Consider the following 19,332-nt stretch of genomic DNA (forward strand, 5'->3'; position numbering starts at 1 on the left):
TGCTTGCGCACAACCGTCGGTATCTAACTCCATAGCGTGGTGGGTTATCACACTGAGGTCTTGTGCAGTCGTGCAAACGGCCGAACCGCAAGTGAAGCCATCGCATTCGCTCGCAGGACATCCACACGCTTGTACACGCTCCGACACGTTCATTAGATGACCCTCTGATGAACGAGAGACAGGCATCGTCATGGCTTGATGCTGCCAATTTATGCACGGCTCGTACTTTCTGAGCCATGATAATCTTACGATGACATCAAATTTGTAATCCAAATCAAGTTCGATGAACTCATCATCGTACTGTTTACCCTTTCACATGTATTGGATACCAGATACATATTTATTTACTATCACATATGCACCTGTTGCTAGGCACTGTCATCCGCGTTAGAGGGATATCGCGCTCAATAAATTTGAGTCTGCAATCTTCTAGCGATTGGCGTCGAATAAAATTGCTCGACGCCAAACAATCGACCAGGGACTTAAGTGGTAATTTATTTGACACTTTTATTTTCAAGGTGATGTGGTTAACCTCATCACCTGGGGCAGTTACACACAATGTTTGTGTGTGAGGAGCAACATTCGTCAAAGGACTGCAAACTCTTTGATGTTGCTGGATCAGTAGGGCGTTCCGCACCTACTGACCCCGACCGTTTTTGTCGATCCGCCTCGCCGTTGCAATTTCGCAACAGCTTCGAATCCACGTCCTCCACTGTTCCTAGCAGAAGGTCGATCTTTTCGCTCAGTGTTTCGAGGCACTGGCCGTAAGGCTATACACTCATAGGCGTAGTGGACGGTCTTTTGACAACGATTACATTTTTGTAATTTTTTGTAGTTTGAAGGGCGAGGTTTCTCGCTCTCTATATACGAGAGGTCCATAGGTTCTGGCCTCGTTTTCTTGTCGTCTCGGAGAACGACAAACTCCGGAGTGGCCGAACGCCTGTTTTAGATGAAGTCCTCCTATTCCGATATAGAGATCGCTTGCTCGAGCGACTCTAATTCTAGCCGGAACAGGTGGGTCTTAACAGGGCCGTCTGCAAGACCTTTAATAAAAACAATTACCTGCGTTTGTTCATCAATTGAATGACGAACGATACAACTGACCATGTTGGGCATTATACGCGAGCTCGGCACGAGCCCTGAATTCGACACGTGGTGGCTTAAATGTTTGCCTGAGCCGGGTCTTAAGGACCTCATACGTCCCAAAAGAAAGAACGGGTCGTGAAGGTTGAGCGCCAAGGCTCAAGATGTGGCACGTCCGGCTAAGTTGGACATGCCAAATTTCACTTTCGTCGCATCATCTCTGATACGGCGAGCTTTAGTGGCGTCGCCTAACTTGACAAACCATCTTAAAAGGGAGTTGCCTTCGACTGCCTTAAACTTAGAGGTTTCGATTTTTAAGCTTCAGATCGTTGTAGAAGCGTCGGCCCGCTAGCAGCATGTAAATGCTGCTGTCTCAACAGTTTTTATTGTTGAGCACCCTGTTTTTTCAACACCTTCACGTGTTGAGAGCCTTGTTTGTGAAGCAAGGTTGAGTTCGTGATGTATGAACTCGGCAAAGGCCGCATGCTGTTCATCTCTTTTAAATGTGTACAGTATGGTGCCAACGGCTGGCCCGCCTACGATCGAACTCATTTGTTCGATCGCTCTCATTCGTTCAATTGCTCTCAATTCAAGGTCACTCAAATGAGTAAAACCCTCACGCGTGGCGTGATAGCCTTCTTGAGAGGCCGGCAACCTCATTCGTTCTTTATCCAACGTGGACATGTTGGATGGAACTTGCGTAGGTCGCTGAAAGGACTACGAAGTGCAACCAGGTGTAACGGGTTACCTTTCACTAGTACTGGTAAAAACTAGTTGACCTTACACTGATTACAGTGAAGGTTCGGTGCCTCGAACTTCACGTACACAAGAGCACAAAAGTTCAACTATACTAATATGTTTAAATACCTACGTAACTATCTTCTATCTACTTAACTTATTATATTAATATCTTACTTAGTATGGCGCCTCCTTGCGCACCGCACGATTGTAGCGGGCACGTCGTAATACGGCCACGCTCTACTTAGACACACACCCACGACAGTTTATTGAATGGTTTAGTTCGCTCAGTATAATTTTCGTTATACTTATGCAAGTAATTAGCAAGCTAGCACAGCGAGGAAGTGGTTAAACCAGCTTCTCTTGCGTGCAGTGAGGCAGTTGTGCTGGGCGCGTTAGCGACCTCACCAACGCACTAAGTACTCTAGTAAAGTCGTCACGGGAGCGGTAATCCGGCTCCTCGCGCGCACTTACTTAGTAGAAAGTAGTTTTCAGACTGATTCATATTTATTCGCATTAAATATAAGTGCCTAATTTTACCAATCAAAATGGCGTCTCTATCGAAAACACTAATATGTATTGCGAGCATATCTTTCTAGATATCTCGCGTAACGGATGACGCTAGGCGTCATCCCTCCTAATGTGAATGCATCTATGTGCATCACATACACGAGGGTTGGTCACAAATGTAAATCACACCCGAGTGGCAGGTCTAATTACTTTATTTAGGTAATTGACCATCCCCTTAAGTACATCAAGTGTACTTAACGAAGGCTGTGTACATTAGGGCAACTTTAGCCCGTTTCAACAATCATGTCTTGGAACGATTGGCCGGGTTGATTTAGACTTAAATCAATCAATGGAGCTAATGTCTTATTGCATCCATAATACCAAATTTGGTATTATTGGAACTAAGTCAAAAATTAATGAAGATAATAATTTTGTATTTATTTATTTATTTTCTCTCATTGGAAATAATATTTTTATTCCTCTTGTAGGAAATAATACTTATGTTTGGGACAGTTTTCTGCACCTATAGCACAGTAATATTGGCTAAAAAAGACGTTCCATGTGGGCGTTGGTAGCTGTACTATTTTGCAATACACCGCATGTGAACGACCAAAACTGCGCGCGATTGCTGGAAATAAATCTTAGGGGGAAAGATAATTAGCATATGTGAGGAAACTTCTGTTTTCCGAAATGTCAGCAGAAACGATCAGTTCAGCTTTCGCCATCAAAATCATAAGTAAGACATTATAATGCGCTTTGTTCTCGTCATTTTTATGACTGCAGCCACAATATGTGCAAGTCGGGAGACCATTTCGGTTGAAAAGGATGGCGAACATGATAAACTTTTGGTAATAACTTCAACAACTCGCTACCTCAAGGAAGATTATGGTGCCGTCTCCAATTCGCGGCTTTTGCGCGTCAGCGTCGGCTCCAACCAAAGTGGAACCATGCAAGACGAAGCGGACATTGGCGAAGACTCCTACATGGATACTGTGTACTTTAAGCTCTGGCGTTTGATTGGCAAGACGCCTGGTGAGGTATACACCGACTCATTCGGTACCATGGACCCAGCCTCTGCTGCCCAGAACCCAAGCTATAATAGGTATATTCGATACAAACGATACTACAATAATCATCATTAGAGCTTTTTCAATCCTGGCAAAGGACAAGTTTGATTTGGCAAATTGGTCAGAATTTTATTCATGTGTGTATGTTTTCAATCACGTTTTTTTTATTTCTTTGGAAAGCGCAGTTATAATGTGATTTGGTCAATGCTAGCAGAGGCTGTGCTGCTGTGAGCTTGCCGCGCTATCACTGATAAGAATTTTGCCGCTTTTCATTGTGCAAGCGCTTTACTTGATAAAGATAATATAATGCCATCAATTACTTCGTTTTAGCGTTTATGACATTGTCTCCTTGACGCTTTGTCTCAAGCAATTTTAATTGTTAACCAGTCAACAGTTAATGCTCACGTCATTTACGTTTTATAGCTCAACGCAGCAAATCATAGCGCTTTAGCGTCAATTTTTAAGATAAATCGAATGAGCAAAAGTCTTAGAATAGTGCTTGATCATGCTCGAGAAATGCCATTGAAAAGTCTGATGAACAATAAAAACTAAAATAGACCAATTTCGACATTGCATGATTTCACTAGCTGTTCTAAGCGTTCTGCTCTTCTCCATCTCCTCCGACGACTAGCCTGATATTATGACTTATTTCAAAATCGAAAAGCTTTAAAAAAAATGTTAATCGTCGTGTGTAGGCCGTATTTTTGACTTTCTTGTATACAATGTATCTGAAGAAAAGGTGTATTTTGATACGTTCTCCAACAATGGTTTCTCTTTGCCATTGCTATAAAAAGTCGAGCCAAATTAGACAACTTTAGTATAGGAAATTAAATAGAGACAGGTGATATTAGTATGGGAATTTAAACAGGTGATATCAGTATGGTTAGACCGGGCGGTGGTGGCTAGGTGGCTTTACAAACCGATACGGTTTTGATGAGCTAATTTAATCTACTTTGCTTGTATCGTCCGTCTTCAAGCATTAAGAGTCATCTTTTGTGGTAACGCGCCCGCCACAACCTGCTGCATACGCGGCAGCTTGTATAAAATTTGCGACACTGACAAGCAAGCCAGCTATTGCTGTCTCACACCATCACGCTAATAAAAGGAACTGATCGACATCCTTCGAAATTGCGTGGAAATTGAATTAGAGCTTGTAAATCACACAAGGAACGTTTCTGGAACGCTAGAAGAATGTCGCATCAATTAATGTTTTGGAAATGTGAAGAAATCATCTCGGTTGATGAGAAATGATACGTGTTATATTTGATTCAGATTGCAAACACGTGACACAAGCACATCAAGCTTAAAACCGCCCGATGCTTCGCCAGACATTGCGCAGTAGCAAAGTTGTTGTGTTTGGCCGCTCTGGCTTCATTTCCTTATCTTCGCGTGACTATTCGACCTTAAAAGAATACGATTACATTATTGTTGGGGCTGGTTCTGCTGGTTGTGTGCTCGCCAATAGGCTAAGTGTCGACAATAGCAAAAATGTCCTGTTGCTAGAGGCCGGGCCCAGTGATCGCGATCGCTGGGACTCTTTCCTCATAAAAATGCCAGCGGCTGTTCCTTTCAACCTCGCGAATGATAGATACAATTGGAATTATGCTACTGAGCCACAAGAATTTCTGAATAACCGAAGAATGAGGTATCCGGGTGGGCGTGTCCTAGGCGGATCATCGTCTCTTAACGCCATGATTTACTGTAGAGGTCATGCAAAAGATTACGATGAGTGGCAGACAAAAGGGGCGGAAGGGTGGAGCTATGCGGACTGCTTGCCCTACTTTAAGCGGTCCGAAAACCACAAGCTTGGTGCTGATGCCTACCGTGGTGGTAATGGTCCGCTCCACGTCGTAAGGAATACACAAAAAGATCAGCCACTGTTTCAAGCATTCCTTGACGCTGGCGTCGAAGCAGGATACCCATTCACAGATGATCTGAATGGGTATCAACAGGAAGGTTTCGGATGGCACGACTTGACTATCCACAATGGCCAACGATGGAGCACCTCCGCAGCTTATTTGCACCCAGTGCTACATCGCGCAAACTTGACTGTAATGACTGAAACGTATGTTAATAAAGTGCTGTTTAGTGGCGAAAAAGCAATTGGTGTTGAGATCGAAGATAGTCGAACCAAAGTCGTTTCAAACATATCAACGACCAATGAAGTGATTCTTTCGGGAGGAGCCATTAACAGTCCTCAACTGCTTATGCTCTCAGGAATTGGCGATGGCGATCATTTAAAGCAACTTCAAGTGCCGATTGTCCATCACTTGCCAGCCGTCGGAAATCACATGGAAGATCATATTGGTGTTCATATGCAAATTGCGTGCAAACAGCCTCTGACTCTCTACCGTGCATCGAAACGATACCCCCACAATGTTCTTAAGATTGCGTACGAGTGGGCAACGTCAAAGACTGGACCGGGTGCGTCTTCCCACTGCGAAGTAGGTGGCTTCATACGAACGTACGTCACTCGAGTTCGCTAAATGACGTTGATTGTAAAAGCTAACTTTTCATGCTGCCATCAGTGCTTCGGAAAAACACCAGCCAGACCTGCAGATTATATTCAGTCCTTGCGCTGTAGATCTACGTTCTCAACTACGCGAAGACATTGGCCACGCGATGACTGGATACATTTGTCTGTTACGAGGCTCAAAGAATGGCACACTACGGCTACGCAGCGCCAATTCTCGTGATTATCCCCGCATAGATCCAAAGTATTTAGCTCAAGAAGAAAATCGAACTTCACTTCGAGAAAGCGTCAAGCTCATGCGTGAAATCTTTGCGCAAAGTGCATTTGAAGACTTTAGAGGCAAGGGAATTTCTCCCAAAGACACGGTACAGTCAGACGACCAAATTGACGCGTGGGTTCGTAAATATGCAGGACCTGCATATCACGTGGCGTGTACTGCGCGCATGGGAATTGACGAGAACTCGGTTGTTGACCCGCAGACTCGTGTCCACGGAATCGAAGGACTTCGTGTTGTCGACGCGTCCATTATGCCAAATATTGTGAGTGGCAACACAAACGCAGCTGTCATTATGATTGCAGAAAAAGCGGCTGATTTGATATTAGGGAAACCTGCTCTGCCAAAGATTGACGCTCCAGTGTACGAGCCTAGCAATTGGAGAAAACGTCAACGTTAATTTTGGAAGATTGACAAAATATTGCAGTTTTGATAAATGGACACGTAATGGTCTGATAATCATTTCTGCAGCACGCAGAATACTTGATTTACTAAAATACGTCATAAGCTTAGTAAAACATAATAGTATTGAATCACATTGCAACAGAAATATCGATTTCGACTCCTGATTAGCTGAAAAGGATCATCGTTTTCATACTACCAAAGCCATCTCCATCGCCAATATAAATTATCATGGTGATGGCAAAGCGTCCATGTAACGGGGTGTATCGCAACATGAAATTAACACTTAAAGGCTATTAATTAATATATTATCTAAAAGGTAGATAATGTTCGAAGGATGTTACTTTTAATAGTAATGTTCAGAATTCTTATCCATAAATAGGTATATACCATTATATCTATTTATTTCGCAGACTAATCAGCTGTAGAGATAAACAAAAAAGAGATAGAGATAAGACAAGTAAGAATTCTATTGCATGTTTAGTATTAGTTTATAATTAAGTTAGCATTTACAAGATAGATGGAAGAGATACTTAATTGTATTAATACAGTTTTCATTTTAAGCCTCCTTGAGCTAGTTACCTTAAAGAGAAGTCTTCCTCTGCACGTACTAATGTACGTGAAATAACGTAAGGCACCACTCGCAACTGAAGCAGTGCGAAGTGGACTTGTACTGAAGCAGTACAAGTCGTAGTGCCCCGTTACACCTGGTAGCACTTTGAGGGTCTAGACCAAGGCTTCGAAAAGAGAAAATGTAACGGGGCACTACTGACTTGTACTGCTTCAGTACAAGTCCACTTCGCACTGCCTCAGTGTGAGCGGTGCCTCACGTCATTTCACGTATACTAGTATGTGCAGAGTAAAACTCTCTTTAAAATACTTGCTTTGAAGAGGTTTATATAAAACTGTATTTTATATTAGTTAGCTCTTCCGTTTCTATCTATTTAATACTAACTTAATTATAAATTAATACAAAACATGTAATAAAGTCTTATCTGTCTCTCTCTTTGCGCGCGTCCAGCGCTGACTGGACCGTGGAGAAAGTAGATATCATGGTCTATATCTACCAATGAATCAGAATATTACCATGTAAAGTAATTTGTCTAAATATTATCTACCTTTTAGATAATATATTAATTAACAACTTTTAAGTGTTATTTCATGTGACGATACACCCCGTAGCCCCCCTTAAACGAAAATCAGTCTGACTGTCATTGGATAGAGTGGTCATTATAACACCACTTAATTGAATACGATGAAATGGCTGTGCTCGGGCGAGTCCCCCCGTGGAAGATGATCACTCTGGTGACGTAAGTATGCGTCAACAGGAACTTATTGGTCGGGAAGGGAAGAGTGCTGCCTGGTTGTGCTTGTTTGCATCACCAGGAATGGAGTGTCTCTAGGAATCGCTCCAAGGGCCAAATTCACATTACAATCAGCATGAACCAACAGGGAAGGGACCGCAATACGTTGCGGTTTGCTCCTGAGAAGAGGCCTTGGTTGCCTACTAAGGGATGCCTAATTTGTTCGTCTAATATGACCAACGATCGATATCATATTCCGTTATTCGACTCATCCAGGCTTCATAAGCGTGGTGAGGATGAACGAAATTTTTCATCGAATACCTTTTCCGGCATCGGTTGTACTTTTGTAAGCGGGCAAAGGATGTCAAGCCTTTATTCCAAGCTTGAGCAGCCTTTGTACAGAATGTGAAGAACATAGGCCGTGAGGTTTGGCTTGACAAGCTAAATGCTTTCTGTGAACGGTTCGAAAAACGGACCGTAGTCGGTGCACGCTATAAGTTGCACTAAATATCTAGATAGGCAGGGATAATTTGTCTTTCGTGGGAAAACTCATGTCCATGCTATTTTAAGGGTGTAGGTCATGCCCCCCTAAGGAAGCATATTCTCTTAAAGATCCTCATTGGAGGACGCTCATCTCTTACGAGATGCGTCAAGGGATTGAGAACCTCGAAGCCTTTTACGAGCGCGGGAAGCGCTCGTTCTCCGATGGACCATCTGTCGAGGAGGATGGGTCTCGTCAAAACGCTTCTCACCACTCGAATCCGTCAATGGATGTGGAGCGGGAGGAAAAATCGGGTTCGCCTCGTCTGACGAACCCAAAAGGACATCGTGATTTGGATCACACCCTTTATTTATTTGAGGAAGGACATTGATCACGAGCGGTTCCGTCGCCGCGAGTTAGCGGTGACGGTTGGAAACGTTTCTCGTGACGAATTGATAAATTGTGCGCAGGTTGCGACTGATCAACTGGCGAACGAATAGACATATCAATCCCTTCAAAAAGAGCCGGTGACAGCTCGTCCGAAGATCTCTTCCTTGGAGGAAAGCGTGGATCGTCTGGTTCATGAGAATCATACTCGGTTCCGAGACCATAAGGCTTTGGCTGATGCCCTAGACCGTTCCGCTGTAATCTGGAATCAGAAGAAGCCTCGTAATGCTGCTAGAAAATTCTGTGCTCGGGCGGGTCCCTACCTTTTTGAATAAGAGCCACCCTCAAACAAGGTGGGTGGGTATACTTAGGTGGCGTAAGCCATTCTCGAAACAATGGTGTATGCTTTGTAGAAGCATGCACTGGGACTGTTGATGGCAAATTCTACCATCGACAAGAACTCGCTCCAACTCTAAGAAGGTGGACGTATCTGCGAAGTATTTCTCCGAGGATACGGCTTTGCACGCTCCTTCTGACCATCTGTTCAGGATGTCCAGGTGTTGACATTTTCAACTGTTCCAAGTGATTTGAACATATTTTGCCAAAAATTCTGCCGTGAATTTAGGGTCTCGATCTGAGACCGGTTCGCGGGATAACCCATGGAGTCGGAATATCGTGTCAATCAAGACACGAGCACAGCCTTTGGCTGTGGTCGACTCCGGGACGACAGCAAGATGAACCATCTTGCTAAAACTATCAACAAAAACAAGAAAACCATTATTCTTGTGAGGTCTTCGGGAATCCGAAGACAAAGTCCATAGATACGGACTGCCAACACTCTGCCGGAACAGGCAGAGGTTGTAACGGAGCCCGATATGAAGCACTGGACTTCACCCGTTGGCAAATTTTGCAAGCAGGCCAGTAGAAGTCGCGACTTATGGTGATATAGGTTTTCTCACGTCCACGATGCCCACTTATTGGTGCATCGTGGCACTCATACATGATGCGTAAACGCAAATCGTTTTGGGTGGCGCCAGCAAAAAAATACTTAATACATTGACTCATTGCGTTCGTGTATCGATCTGTTGAGGATCGATCCAACTTCGACAATTCTTCTAAGGATTGCTGGGATGGATTCTTAAGGTAATCTATCAACCCTTTAAGAGCCTTATCTTCTTAATAAGCTCTTCTAACGTCGTCGGGTATTGTTAAAGACGGAACACTTATTGTTGCAACAGTGGCCTTATGCTCACTGATCGCTTGCGCAGCCGGCTCAAAATCGAGTTGGCGCGAAAGGGCACCAGTGACGACGTAAAGTCGTTCTGGTTTATAACCCACGGAGAAGTTTTACTCTGCGAAGAAAGACAACCATCTCGCCATTCTTTGCGAGAGGTGTGGACTGTTTACGGCCGCGCGTAAAGACGCGTGGTCCCTATATACACTAAACGGTCCATCTCCCAAGCGATAGACCCTAAACTTAGCCAGTGTGTTTTCGTGGTAAGGAATTTCTTGTCATCCACTGGATAGGTCCGTTCAGCTGCTTGAAGTTGGCGCGATTGATAACAGACGACGCGCTCTGCGCCGTCTGTATTGTATTGCATAAACGCACAGCCGATTGCAAAGTCGCTGCGTCACAGACCACATGAGAAGGTCGGTCTTGGTCCGCAATCACCAGGATTGGTCACTGCATCAAGTTTGCCTGATACCCTAAAAAAGGCTGACAATCAGCATTCCATGACTACTTAGCATTTTTCTTCAGTAAAGTAGAAAAATGTACTGTCATTTCGGCATAATTGCGTGAGTATACGCTGCTGAGCCGAGGAAATTTCGAAGTCCCTTTACATCGACTGGCTCAGGCCAATCGGCAATCGCCTTGATATTTTCCGGATCCGGGCGCACACCGTGTTTACCCACAATGTACACAAGAAGTGGTATTTCGCTTGCATCGAATATACACTTCTTGAGATTTGCATACAACTTGTGCTTACGCATAAGTGTACGAATCTTTCGGCGTGGGTACGATGTACTTCAACGTCCGACTTTCCATTCATGGCTCTGCTATGGACGAAGACATCATCAAAATAACTTGGTGCGAACTCCCCCACCGATCTCAACAGATTGGTTACACATCTGATAAATGTCGCAGGGGCATTACTAAGTCCCTTTGGCATGACTGGCCACTCTCATAGCATAGGGGGTGCCTATGCTGTGAACGAGATATCTTGTTCACGCATAAGGATTTGATACAATCCAACCATCACATCCATTGACGAAACGAAAATGCTCTTTGACATACCATCAATGATTACGTCTTTTCGTGGTATCGGCGTTTGAGCCGTATCGTTGCAGCGTTCAATTTATTCAGTACATGCACACTGCCTTCCTCCTAATGCTTTACACACACAGAACATCGGATAGCTATGTGGGGGAGATGATTCCCTCACATGACCCGCTTCTAAACGATCGGCAAAGAATTTGTTGATCGATATACTTGTTCATGAGGCAACGGCCGTTGCTTCATGACACAGTATACGAACCTGGGATTAGGTCGATTTCGTGTATGAGTGCCTTTATCCTTAGGCAACTCGCAGGTACTAAATTAGGAAAGACATCCTTAAATTCTGTTAAATCTTTATATAGAGGATTTGTCTTCAAAGATTCCCAGAATTGAAACGTAAAACGTTCAATCCGAGTCTTCACATCAAGGACACTTTCGTCCATCGATGAGCTACTCAGGATCCGTTCGTTCTCAGGAAATACTATTACCGACCGAATATCGGCCACGTTGTTGTCATGTGTGACAAGTACGCAAATCTGCTTGACTTTGCCACTATGAAGATCGCGCAAGAGCCGCTTCGTTTCAAGCGTTGGCAATTGAGTCATCTCCGAAGTTATCTTCGGATGCGGTATTAGATCAAGTGTATAAGCGTCGAAGCGCCTACACTTGATCCATTGTTTACTATGAATTTTAATGTCTGAATATCCTTTTTGGAACTATCTCCGAAGGTACCTGGGAACCTTTGACCACAGATTCTGGGTACTTATTCCCACACAAACGTTTTGGGGAGTATCCTCTCCAACTGCCTCTAGTTGTGGTTGCGCTACAACAGCGAGATCCTCTACGATCGACTCTCCAGTCGATCTAGGACTTTCGCACTGCTCTTATAGACGGGCGCTTGGGTGTTGCTTTTCAAGCAATCATCCTTGTTTCGTACCACTCAACTTATTCGAGTGGTCGAAATTTGACGCTGCCTGTGCTTGAACACAGCCGTCGGTAACTATGTCCACGTCACAATAGTGGACCTTTGACGGTGCCTGTACTTGTGCAAGCCGTCGGGATCTAACTCCACAATCACACTGAGGTCTCGTGCAGTCATGAAACAACGACCCACAAGTGAGGCCATCGCACTCACTCGTAGGACATCCACACGCTTGTGGACTTCCAAGACGTTCATCAGTTTCTATCTGATGAACAGGAGACAAGCATAGTCACGACTTAATGCTGCCAATTTATAGATGGCTCGTTCTTTCCGAGCCATGGTAATCCAAGGATGACATCAAATTTGTCATCCAAATCTTGTACGATGGAATAATTTTCATACTCTTTACCCTTTAACGTATATTGGATACCAACTGCGCGTTTCTTTGCGGTTATAGATGCGCCTCTTGCAAGGCGCACTATCACCCTCGTTAAAGGGATATCACGCTCAATTAATTTAGGTCTGCGATCTTCTAGCGATTTGCATCGAATAGATTTGTTCGACGCCCCATAATCGACTAGGGACTTTAGTGGCAACCTTTTTGACACTTTTATTTTCTAGGTGATGAGGTTAATCTCATCCTATGGGGCAGTTACACACAATGGTTGTGTGTGAGGAGCAACTTTCGTCCAAAGGCCTGTAAATTCTTTTGATGTTGCTGGATCAGTGTGGCCGCTCCGCACCTACTGACCCCGACCATTTTCTTACGATCCGCCTCGCCGTTGCGATTTCGCAACAGCGTCAGATCCGCGTCCTCCCCTGTTCCTAGCGAGAGGTCGGTCTTTTCGCTCAGTGCTCTTAGGCACGACCTTGGGGCATTGTACTCATAGGCGTAGTGGACTGTCTTTTGACAACGATTACATTTTTGTAACTTGAAGCGCGAGTTTTTTTTGCTCTCTACATACGAGATATCCATGGGTTCTGGAAGTCCGTTTTCTTGTCGTCTCGGTGGACGATATGCACCCGAGTGGAGAAAAGCCTGTTCAGGCTAAAGTTGCCATGTTCCGCCATAGAGATCACTTGGTTGAGCGACGTGCGTCTTAACAGGTCCGTCTGCAAGACCTTTAGTTAACACACTTACCTGTGTTTGTTCATCAATCTAATGAATAACAATACAATTGACCAGGTATCGTGTATGTTGGGCTTAAGCGTGCATGTCACCCTTGCCCTAATTCAGCACGTGGTGGCTCAAATACTTGATTGAGCCGGGTCTTAAAGACCTCTTACGACCTAAAGACTAATGGGTCGTGGAGCTTGAGCCCCAAGATCTGGCACGTCCGGCTAAGTTGGACATGCCAAATTTCACTTTCGTCGCATCATCACTGATACGACAAGCTTCTATGGCATCGTCTAGTTCGACGAACCATCTCAAAAGAGGGTCGCCCTCGACTGCCTTAAACTTAGATATTTCTATCTTGAAGCTTTCGAGTCGACGCGGAAGCGTCGACCCATTAGCAGCATATACATGCTGCTGTCTCAACAGTTCCAACTGCTGAGCACCCTGTTCTCTTGACACCTCTGTGTGTTGAGAGCCTTGCTGTATAATCAAGGCCTCTTTCTCTTGGGCCCCGTCGAGTTCGTGTTGAATGAACTCGGCAATGGCCGCATGCTGTTCATCTCTGCCCGGACTGAACAGCATAGCACCAACGGCTGGCCCGCCTACGATCGAACTCATTTGTTCGATCGCTCTCATTCGTTCAATTGCTCTCAATTCAAGGTCACTCAAATGAGTAAAACCCTCACGCGTGGCGTGATAGCCTTCTTGAGAGGCCGGCAACCTCATTCGTTCTTTATCCAACGTGGACATGTTGGTTGGAACTTGCGTAGGTCGCTGAAAGGACTACACAGTGCAACCAGGTGTAACGGGTTACCTTTCACTAGTACTGGTAAGTACTAGTTGACCTTACACTGATTACAGTGAAGGTTCGGTGCCTCGAACTTCACGTATACTATACTAATAAATTTAAATACCTACGTAACTATCTTCTATCTACTAACTTATTATATTAATATCTTACTTAGTATGGCGCCTCCTTGCGCACCGCACAATTGTAGCGGGCACGTCGTAATACGGCCACGCTCTACTTAGACACACACCCACGACAGTTTCTTGAACTGTCACCCGACCAGATCAGAATATGGTTTAGTTCGCTCAGTATAAGTTTTGTAATACTTATGCAAGTAATTAGCAAGCTAGCACAGCGAGGAAGTGGTTAAACCAGCTTCTCTTGCGTGCAGTGAGGCAGCTGTGGTGGGCGCGTTAGCGACCTCACCAACGCACTAAGTACTCTAGTAAAGTCGTCACGGGAGCGGTAATCCGGCTCATCGCGCGCACTTACTTAGTAGGAAGTAGTTTTCAGACTGATTTATATTTATTCGCATTAAATATAAGTGTCTAATTTTACCAATCAAAATGGCATCTCTATAGATAGCACTAATATGTATTGCGAGCATATCTTTCTAGATATCTCGCGTAACGGATGACGCTAGGCGTCATCCCTCCTAATGTAAATGCATCTATGTGCATCACATACACAAGGGTTGGTCACACATGTAAATCACACCCGAGTGGCAGGTCTAATTACTTTATTTAAGTAATTGACCATCCCCTTAAGTACATCAAGTGTACTTAACGAAGGCTGTATACATTAGGGCAACTTTAGCCCGTTACAACAATCATGTCTTGGAACGATTGGCCGAATTGATTTAGACTTAAATCAATCAATGGAGCTAAAGTCTTATTGCATCCATAATACCAAATTTGGTATTATTGGAACTAAGTCAAAATTAATGAAGATAATAATTTTGTACTTATTTATTTATTTATTTTCTCTCATTGGAAATAATATTTTTTATTCCTCTTGTAGGAAATAATACTTATGTTTGGGACAGTTTTCTGCGCCTATAGCACAGTAATATTGGCTAAAAAAGACGTTCCATGTGGGCGTTGGTAGCTGTACTATTTTGCAATACACCGCATGTGAACGACCAAAACTGCGCGCGATTGCTGGAAATAAATCTTAGGGGGAAAGATAATTAGCATATGTGAGGAAACTTCTGTTTTCCGAAATGTCAGCAGAAACGATCAGTTCAGCTTTCGCCATCAAAATCATAAGTAAGACATTGTAATGCGCTTTGTTCTCGTCATTTTTATGATTGCAGCCACAATCTGTGCAAGTCGGGAGACCATTTCGGTTGAAAAGGATGGCGAACATGATAAACTTTTGGTAATAACTTCAACAACTCGCTACCTCAAGGAAGATTATGGTGCCGTCTCCAATTCGCGGCTTTTGCGCGTCAGCGTCGGCTCCAACCAAAGTGGAACCATGCAAGACGAAGCGGACATTGGCGAAGACTCCTACATGGATACTGTGTACTTTAAGCTCTGGCGTTTGATTGGCAAGACGCCTGGTGAGGTATACACCGACTCATTCGGTACCATGGACCCAGCCTCTGCTGCCCAGAACCCAAGCTATAATAGGTATATTCGATACAAACGATACTACAATAATCATCATTAGAGCTTTTTCAATCCTGGCAAAGGACAAGTTTGATTTGGCAAATTGGTCAGAATTTTATTCATGTGTGTATGTTTTCAATCACGTTTTTTTTATTTCTTTGGAAAGCGCAGTTATAATGTGATTTGGTCAATGCTAGCAGAGGCTGTGCTGCTGTGAGCTTGCCGCGCTATCACTGATAAGAATTTTGCCGCTTTTCATTGTGCAAGCGCTTTACTTGATAAAGATAATATAATGCCATCAATTACTTCGTTTTAGCGTTTATGACATTGTCTCCTTGACGCTTTGTCTCAAGCAATTTTAATTGTTAACCAGTCAACAGTTAATGCTCACGTCATTTACGTTTTATAGCTCAACGCAGCAAATCATAGCGCTTTAGCGTCAATTTTTAAGATAAATCGAATGAGCAAAAGTCTTAGAATAGTGCTTGATCATGCTCGAGAAATGCCATTGAAAAGTCTGATGAACAATAAAAACTAAAATAGACCAATTTCGACATTGCATGATTTCACTAGCTGTTCTAAGCGTTCTGCTCTTCTCCATCTCCTCCGACGACTAGCCTGATATTATGACTTATTTCAAAATCGAAAGGCTTTAAAAAAAATGTTAATCGTCGTGTGTAGGCCGTATTTTTGACTTTCTTGTATACAATGTATCTGAAGAAAAGGTGTATTTTGATACGTTCTCCAACAATGGTTTCTCTTTGCCATTGCTATAAAAAGTCGAGCCAAATTAGACAACTTTAGTATAGGAAATTAAATAGAGACAGGTGATATTAGTATGGGAATTTAAACAGGTGATATCAGTATGGTTAGACCGGGCGGTGGTGGCTAGGTGGCTTTACAAACCGATACGGTTTTGATGAGCTAATTTAATCTACTTTGCTTGTATCGTCCGTCTTCAAGCATTAAGAGTCATCTTCTGTGGTAACGCGCCCGCCACAACCTGCTGCATACGCGGCAGCTTGTATAAAATTTGCGACACTGACAAGCAAGCCAGCTATTGCTGTCTCACACCATCACGCTAATAAAAGGAACTGATCGACATCCTTCGAAATTGCGTGGAAATTGAATTAGAGCTTGTAAATCACACAAGGAACGTTTCTGGAACGCTAGAAGAATGTCGCATCAATTAATGTTTTGGAAATGTGAAGAAATCATCTCGGTTGATGAGAAATGATACGTGTTATATTTGATTCAGATTGCAAACACGTGACACAAGCACATCAAGCTTAAAACCGCCCGATGCTTCGCCAGACATTGCGCAGTAGCAAAGTTGTTGTGTTTGGCCGCTCTGGCTTCATTTCCTTATCTTCGCGTGACTATTCGACCTTAAAAGAATACGATTACATTATTGTTGGGGCTGGTTCTGCTGGTTGTGTGCTCGCCAATAGGCTAAGTGTCGACAATAGCAAAAATGTCCTGTTGCTAGAGGCCGGGCCCAGTGATCGCGATCGCTGGGACTCTTTCCTCATAAAAATGCCAGCCGCTGTTCCTTTCAACCTCGCGAATGATAGATACAATTGGAATTATGCTACTGAGCCACAAGAATTTCTGAATAACCGAAGAATGAGGTATCCGGGTGGGCGTGTCCTAGGCGGATCATCGTCTCTTAACGCCATGATATACTGTAGAGGTCATGCAAAAGATTACGATGAGTGGCAGACAAAAGGGGCGGAAGGGTGGAGCTATGCGGACTGCTTGCCCTACTTTAAGCGGTCCGAAAACCACAAGCTTGGTGCTGATGCCTACCATGGTGGTAATGGTCCGCTCCACGTCGTAAGGAATACACAAAAAGATCAGCCACTGTTTCAAGCATTCCTTGACGCTGGCGTCGAAGCAGGATACCCATTCACAGATGATCTGAATGGGTATCAACAGGAAGGTTTCGGATGGCACGACTTGACTATCCACAATGGCCAACGATGGAGCACCTCCGCAGCTTATTTGCACCCAGTGCTACATCGCGCAAACTTGACTGTAATGACTGAAACGTATGTTAATAAAGTGCTGTTTAGTGGCGAAAAAGCAATTGGTGTTGAGATCGAAGATAGTCGAACCAAAGTCGTTTCAAACATATCAACGACCAATGAAGTGATTCTTTCGGGAGGAGCCATTAACAGTCCTCAACTGCTTATGCTCTCAGGAATTGGCGATGGCGATCATTTAAAGCAACTTCAAGTGCCGATTGTCCATCACTTGCCAGCCGTCGGAAATCACATGGAAGATCATATTGGTGTTCATATGCAAATTGCGTGCAAACAGCCTCTGACTCTCTACCGTGCATCGAAACGATACCCCCACAATGTTCTTAAGATTGCGTACGAGTGGGCAACGTCAAAGACTGGACCGGGTGCGTCTTCCCACTGCGAAGTAGGTGGCTTCATACGAACGTACGTCACTCGAGTTCGCTAAATGACGTTGATTGTAAAAGCTAACTTTTCATGCTGCCATCAGTGCTTCGGAAAAACACCAGCCAGACCTGCAGATTATATTCAGTCCTTGCGCTGTAGATCTACGTTCTCAACTACGCGAAGACATTGGCCACGCGATGACTGGATACATTTGTCTGTTACGAGGCTCAAAGAATGGCACACTACGGCTACGCAGCGCCAATTCTCGTGATTATCCCCGCATAGATCCAAAGTATTTAGCTCAAGAAGAAAATCGAACTTCACTTCGAGAAAGCGTCAAGCTCATGCGTGAAATCTTTGCGCAAAGTGCATTTGAAGACTTTAGAGGCAAGGGAATTTCTCCCAAAGACACGGTACAGTCAGACGACCAAATTGACGCGTGGGTTCGTAAATATGCAGGACCTGCATATCACGTGGCGTGTACTGCGCGCATGGGAATTGACGAGAACTCGGTTGTTGACCCGCAGACTCGTGTCCACGGAATCGAAGGACTTCGTGTTGTCGACGCGTCCATTATGCCAAATATTGTGAGTGGCAACACAAACGCAGCTGTCATTATGATTGCAGAAAAAGCGGCTGATTTGATATTAGGGAAACCTGCTCTGCCAAAGATTGACGCTCCAGTGTACGAGCCTAGCAATTGGAGAAAACGTCAACGTTAATTTTGGAAGATTGACAAAATATTGCAGTTTTGATAAATGGACACGTAATGGTCTGATAATCATTTCTGCAGCACGCAGAATACTTGATTTACTAAAATACGTCATAAGCTTAGTAAAACATAATAGTATTGAATCACATTGCAACAGAAATATCGATTTCGACTCCTGATTAGCTGAAAAGGATCATCGTTTTCATACTACCAAAGCCATCTCCATCGCCAATATAAATTATCATGGTGATGGCAAAGCGTCCATGTAACGGGGTGTATCGCAACATGAAATTAACACTTAAAGGCTATTAATTAATATATTATCTAAAAGGTAGATAATGTTCGAAGGATGTTACTTTTAATAGTAATGTTCAGAATTCTTATCCATAAATAGGTATATACCATTATATCTATTTATTTCGCAGACTAATCAGCTGTAGAGATAAACAAAAAAGAGATAGAGATAAGACAAGTAAGAATTCTATTGCATGTTTAGTATTAGTTTATAATTAAGTTAGCATTTACAAGATAGATGGAAGAGATACTTAATTGTATTAATACAGTTTTCATTTTAAGCCTCCTTGAGCTAGTTACCTTAAAGAGAAGTCTTCCTCTGCACGTACTAATGTACGTGAAATAACGTAAGGCACCACTCGCAACTGAAGCAGTGCGAAGTGGACTTGTACTGCAGCAGTCGTAGTGCCCCGATACACCTGGTAGCACTTTGTAGTCCGTCCAAGGACCACATTTCAAACATCTAACATGGACAT

General features: G+C 43.7%; 4 protein-coding genes across 4 annotated transcripts; all 4 read left to right on the top strand.

Annotated features, from left to right (window-relative positions):
* Positions 1 to 3,080: 3,080 nt before the first annotated feature.
* On the top strand, positions 3,081 to 3,473 carry CCR75_003751 (uncharacterized protein; the record flags this gene model as incomplete). Its single annotated transcript, XM_067961844.1, has 1 exon — positions 3,081 to 3,473. The coding sequence occupies one exon, from the start codon at positions 3,081 to 3,083 to the stop codon at positions 3,471 to 3,473; it is 393 nt and encodes a 130-aa protein (XP_067818382.1).
* A 1,168-nt stretch (positions 3,474 to 4,641) lies between these two features.
* CCR75_003752 (uncharacterized protein) lies at positions 4,642 to 6,697 on the top strand. Its single transcript, XM_067961845.1, has 2 exons — positions 4,642 to 5,862; positions 5,927 to 6,697. Exons 1-2 carry the CDS (start codon positions 4,715 to 4,717, stop codon positions 6,543 to 6,545), a joined length of 1,767 nt encoding a protein of 588 aa, XP_067818371.1. The 5' UTR covers positions 4,642 to 4,714; the 3' UTR covers positions 6,546 to 6,697.
* An 8,410-nt stretch (positions 6,698 to 15,107) lies between these two features.
* CCR75_003753 (uncharacterized protein) lies at positions 15,108 to 15,500 on the top strand (the record flags this gene model as incomplete). The annotated part of the gene is made up of 1 exon (XM_067961846.1): positions 15,108 to 15,500. One exon carries the CDS (start codon positions 15,108 to 15,110, stop codon positions 15,498 to 15,500), a length of 393 nt encoding a protein of 130 aa, XP_067818162.1.
* A 1,168-nt stretch (positions 15,501 to 16,668) lies between these two features.
* On the top strand, positions 16,669 to 18,724 carry CCR75_003754 (uncharacterized protein). The gene is made up of 2 exons (XM_067961847.1): positions 16,669 to 17,889; positions 17,954 to 18,724. The coding sequence occupies exons 1-2, from the start codon at positions 16,742 to 16,744 to the stop codon at positions 18,570 to 18,572; spliced, it is 1,767 nt and encodes a 588-aa protein (XP_067818185.1). The 5' UTR covers positions 16,669 to 16,741; the 3' UTR covers positions 18,573 to 18,724.
* The last annotated feature ends 608 nt before the right edge of the window (positions 18,725 to 19,332 follow it).

Source organism: Bremia lactucae, linkage group LG6 (genome assembly GCF_004359215.1).
Source record: "Bremia lactucae strain SF5 linkage group LG6, whole genome shotgun sequence".
In the NCBI taxonomy this organism is placed as follows: Eukaryota; Oomycota; class Peronosporomycetes; order Peronosporales; family Peronosporaceae; genus Bremia; species Bremia lactucae.

What these genes read in the sequence shown, in the direction of transcription:
- CCR75_003752 (XM_067961845.1), top strand. Translation starts at nt 4,715, where the DNA reads ATGCTTCGCCAGACATTGCGCAGTAGCAAAGTTGTTGTGTTTGGCCGC. An exon ending in GTAGGTGGCTTCATACGAAC is followed by an intron (nt 5,863 to 5,926) that starts GTACGTCACTCG and finishes TGCTGCCATCAG; the next exon opens with TGCTTCGGAAAAACACCAGC.
- CCR75_003754 (XM_067961847.1), top strand. Translation starts at nt 16,742, where the DNA reads ATGCTTCGCCAGACATTGCGCAGTAGCAAAGTTGTTGTGTTTGGCCGC. An exon ending in GTAGGTGGCTTCATACGAAC is followed by an intron (nt 17,890 to 17,953) that starts GTACGTCACTCG and finishes TGCTGCCATCAG; the next exon opens with TGCTTCGGAAAAACACCAGC.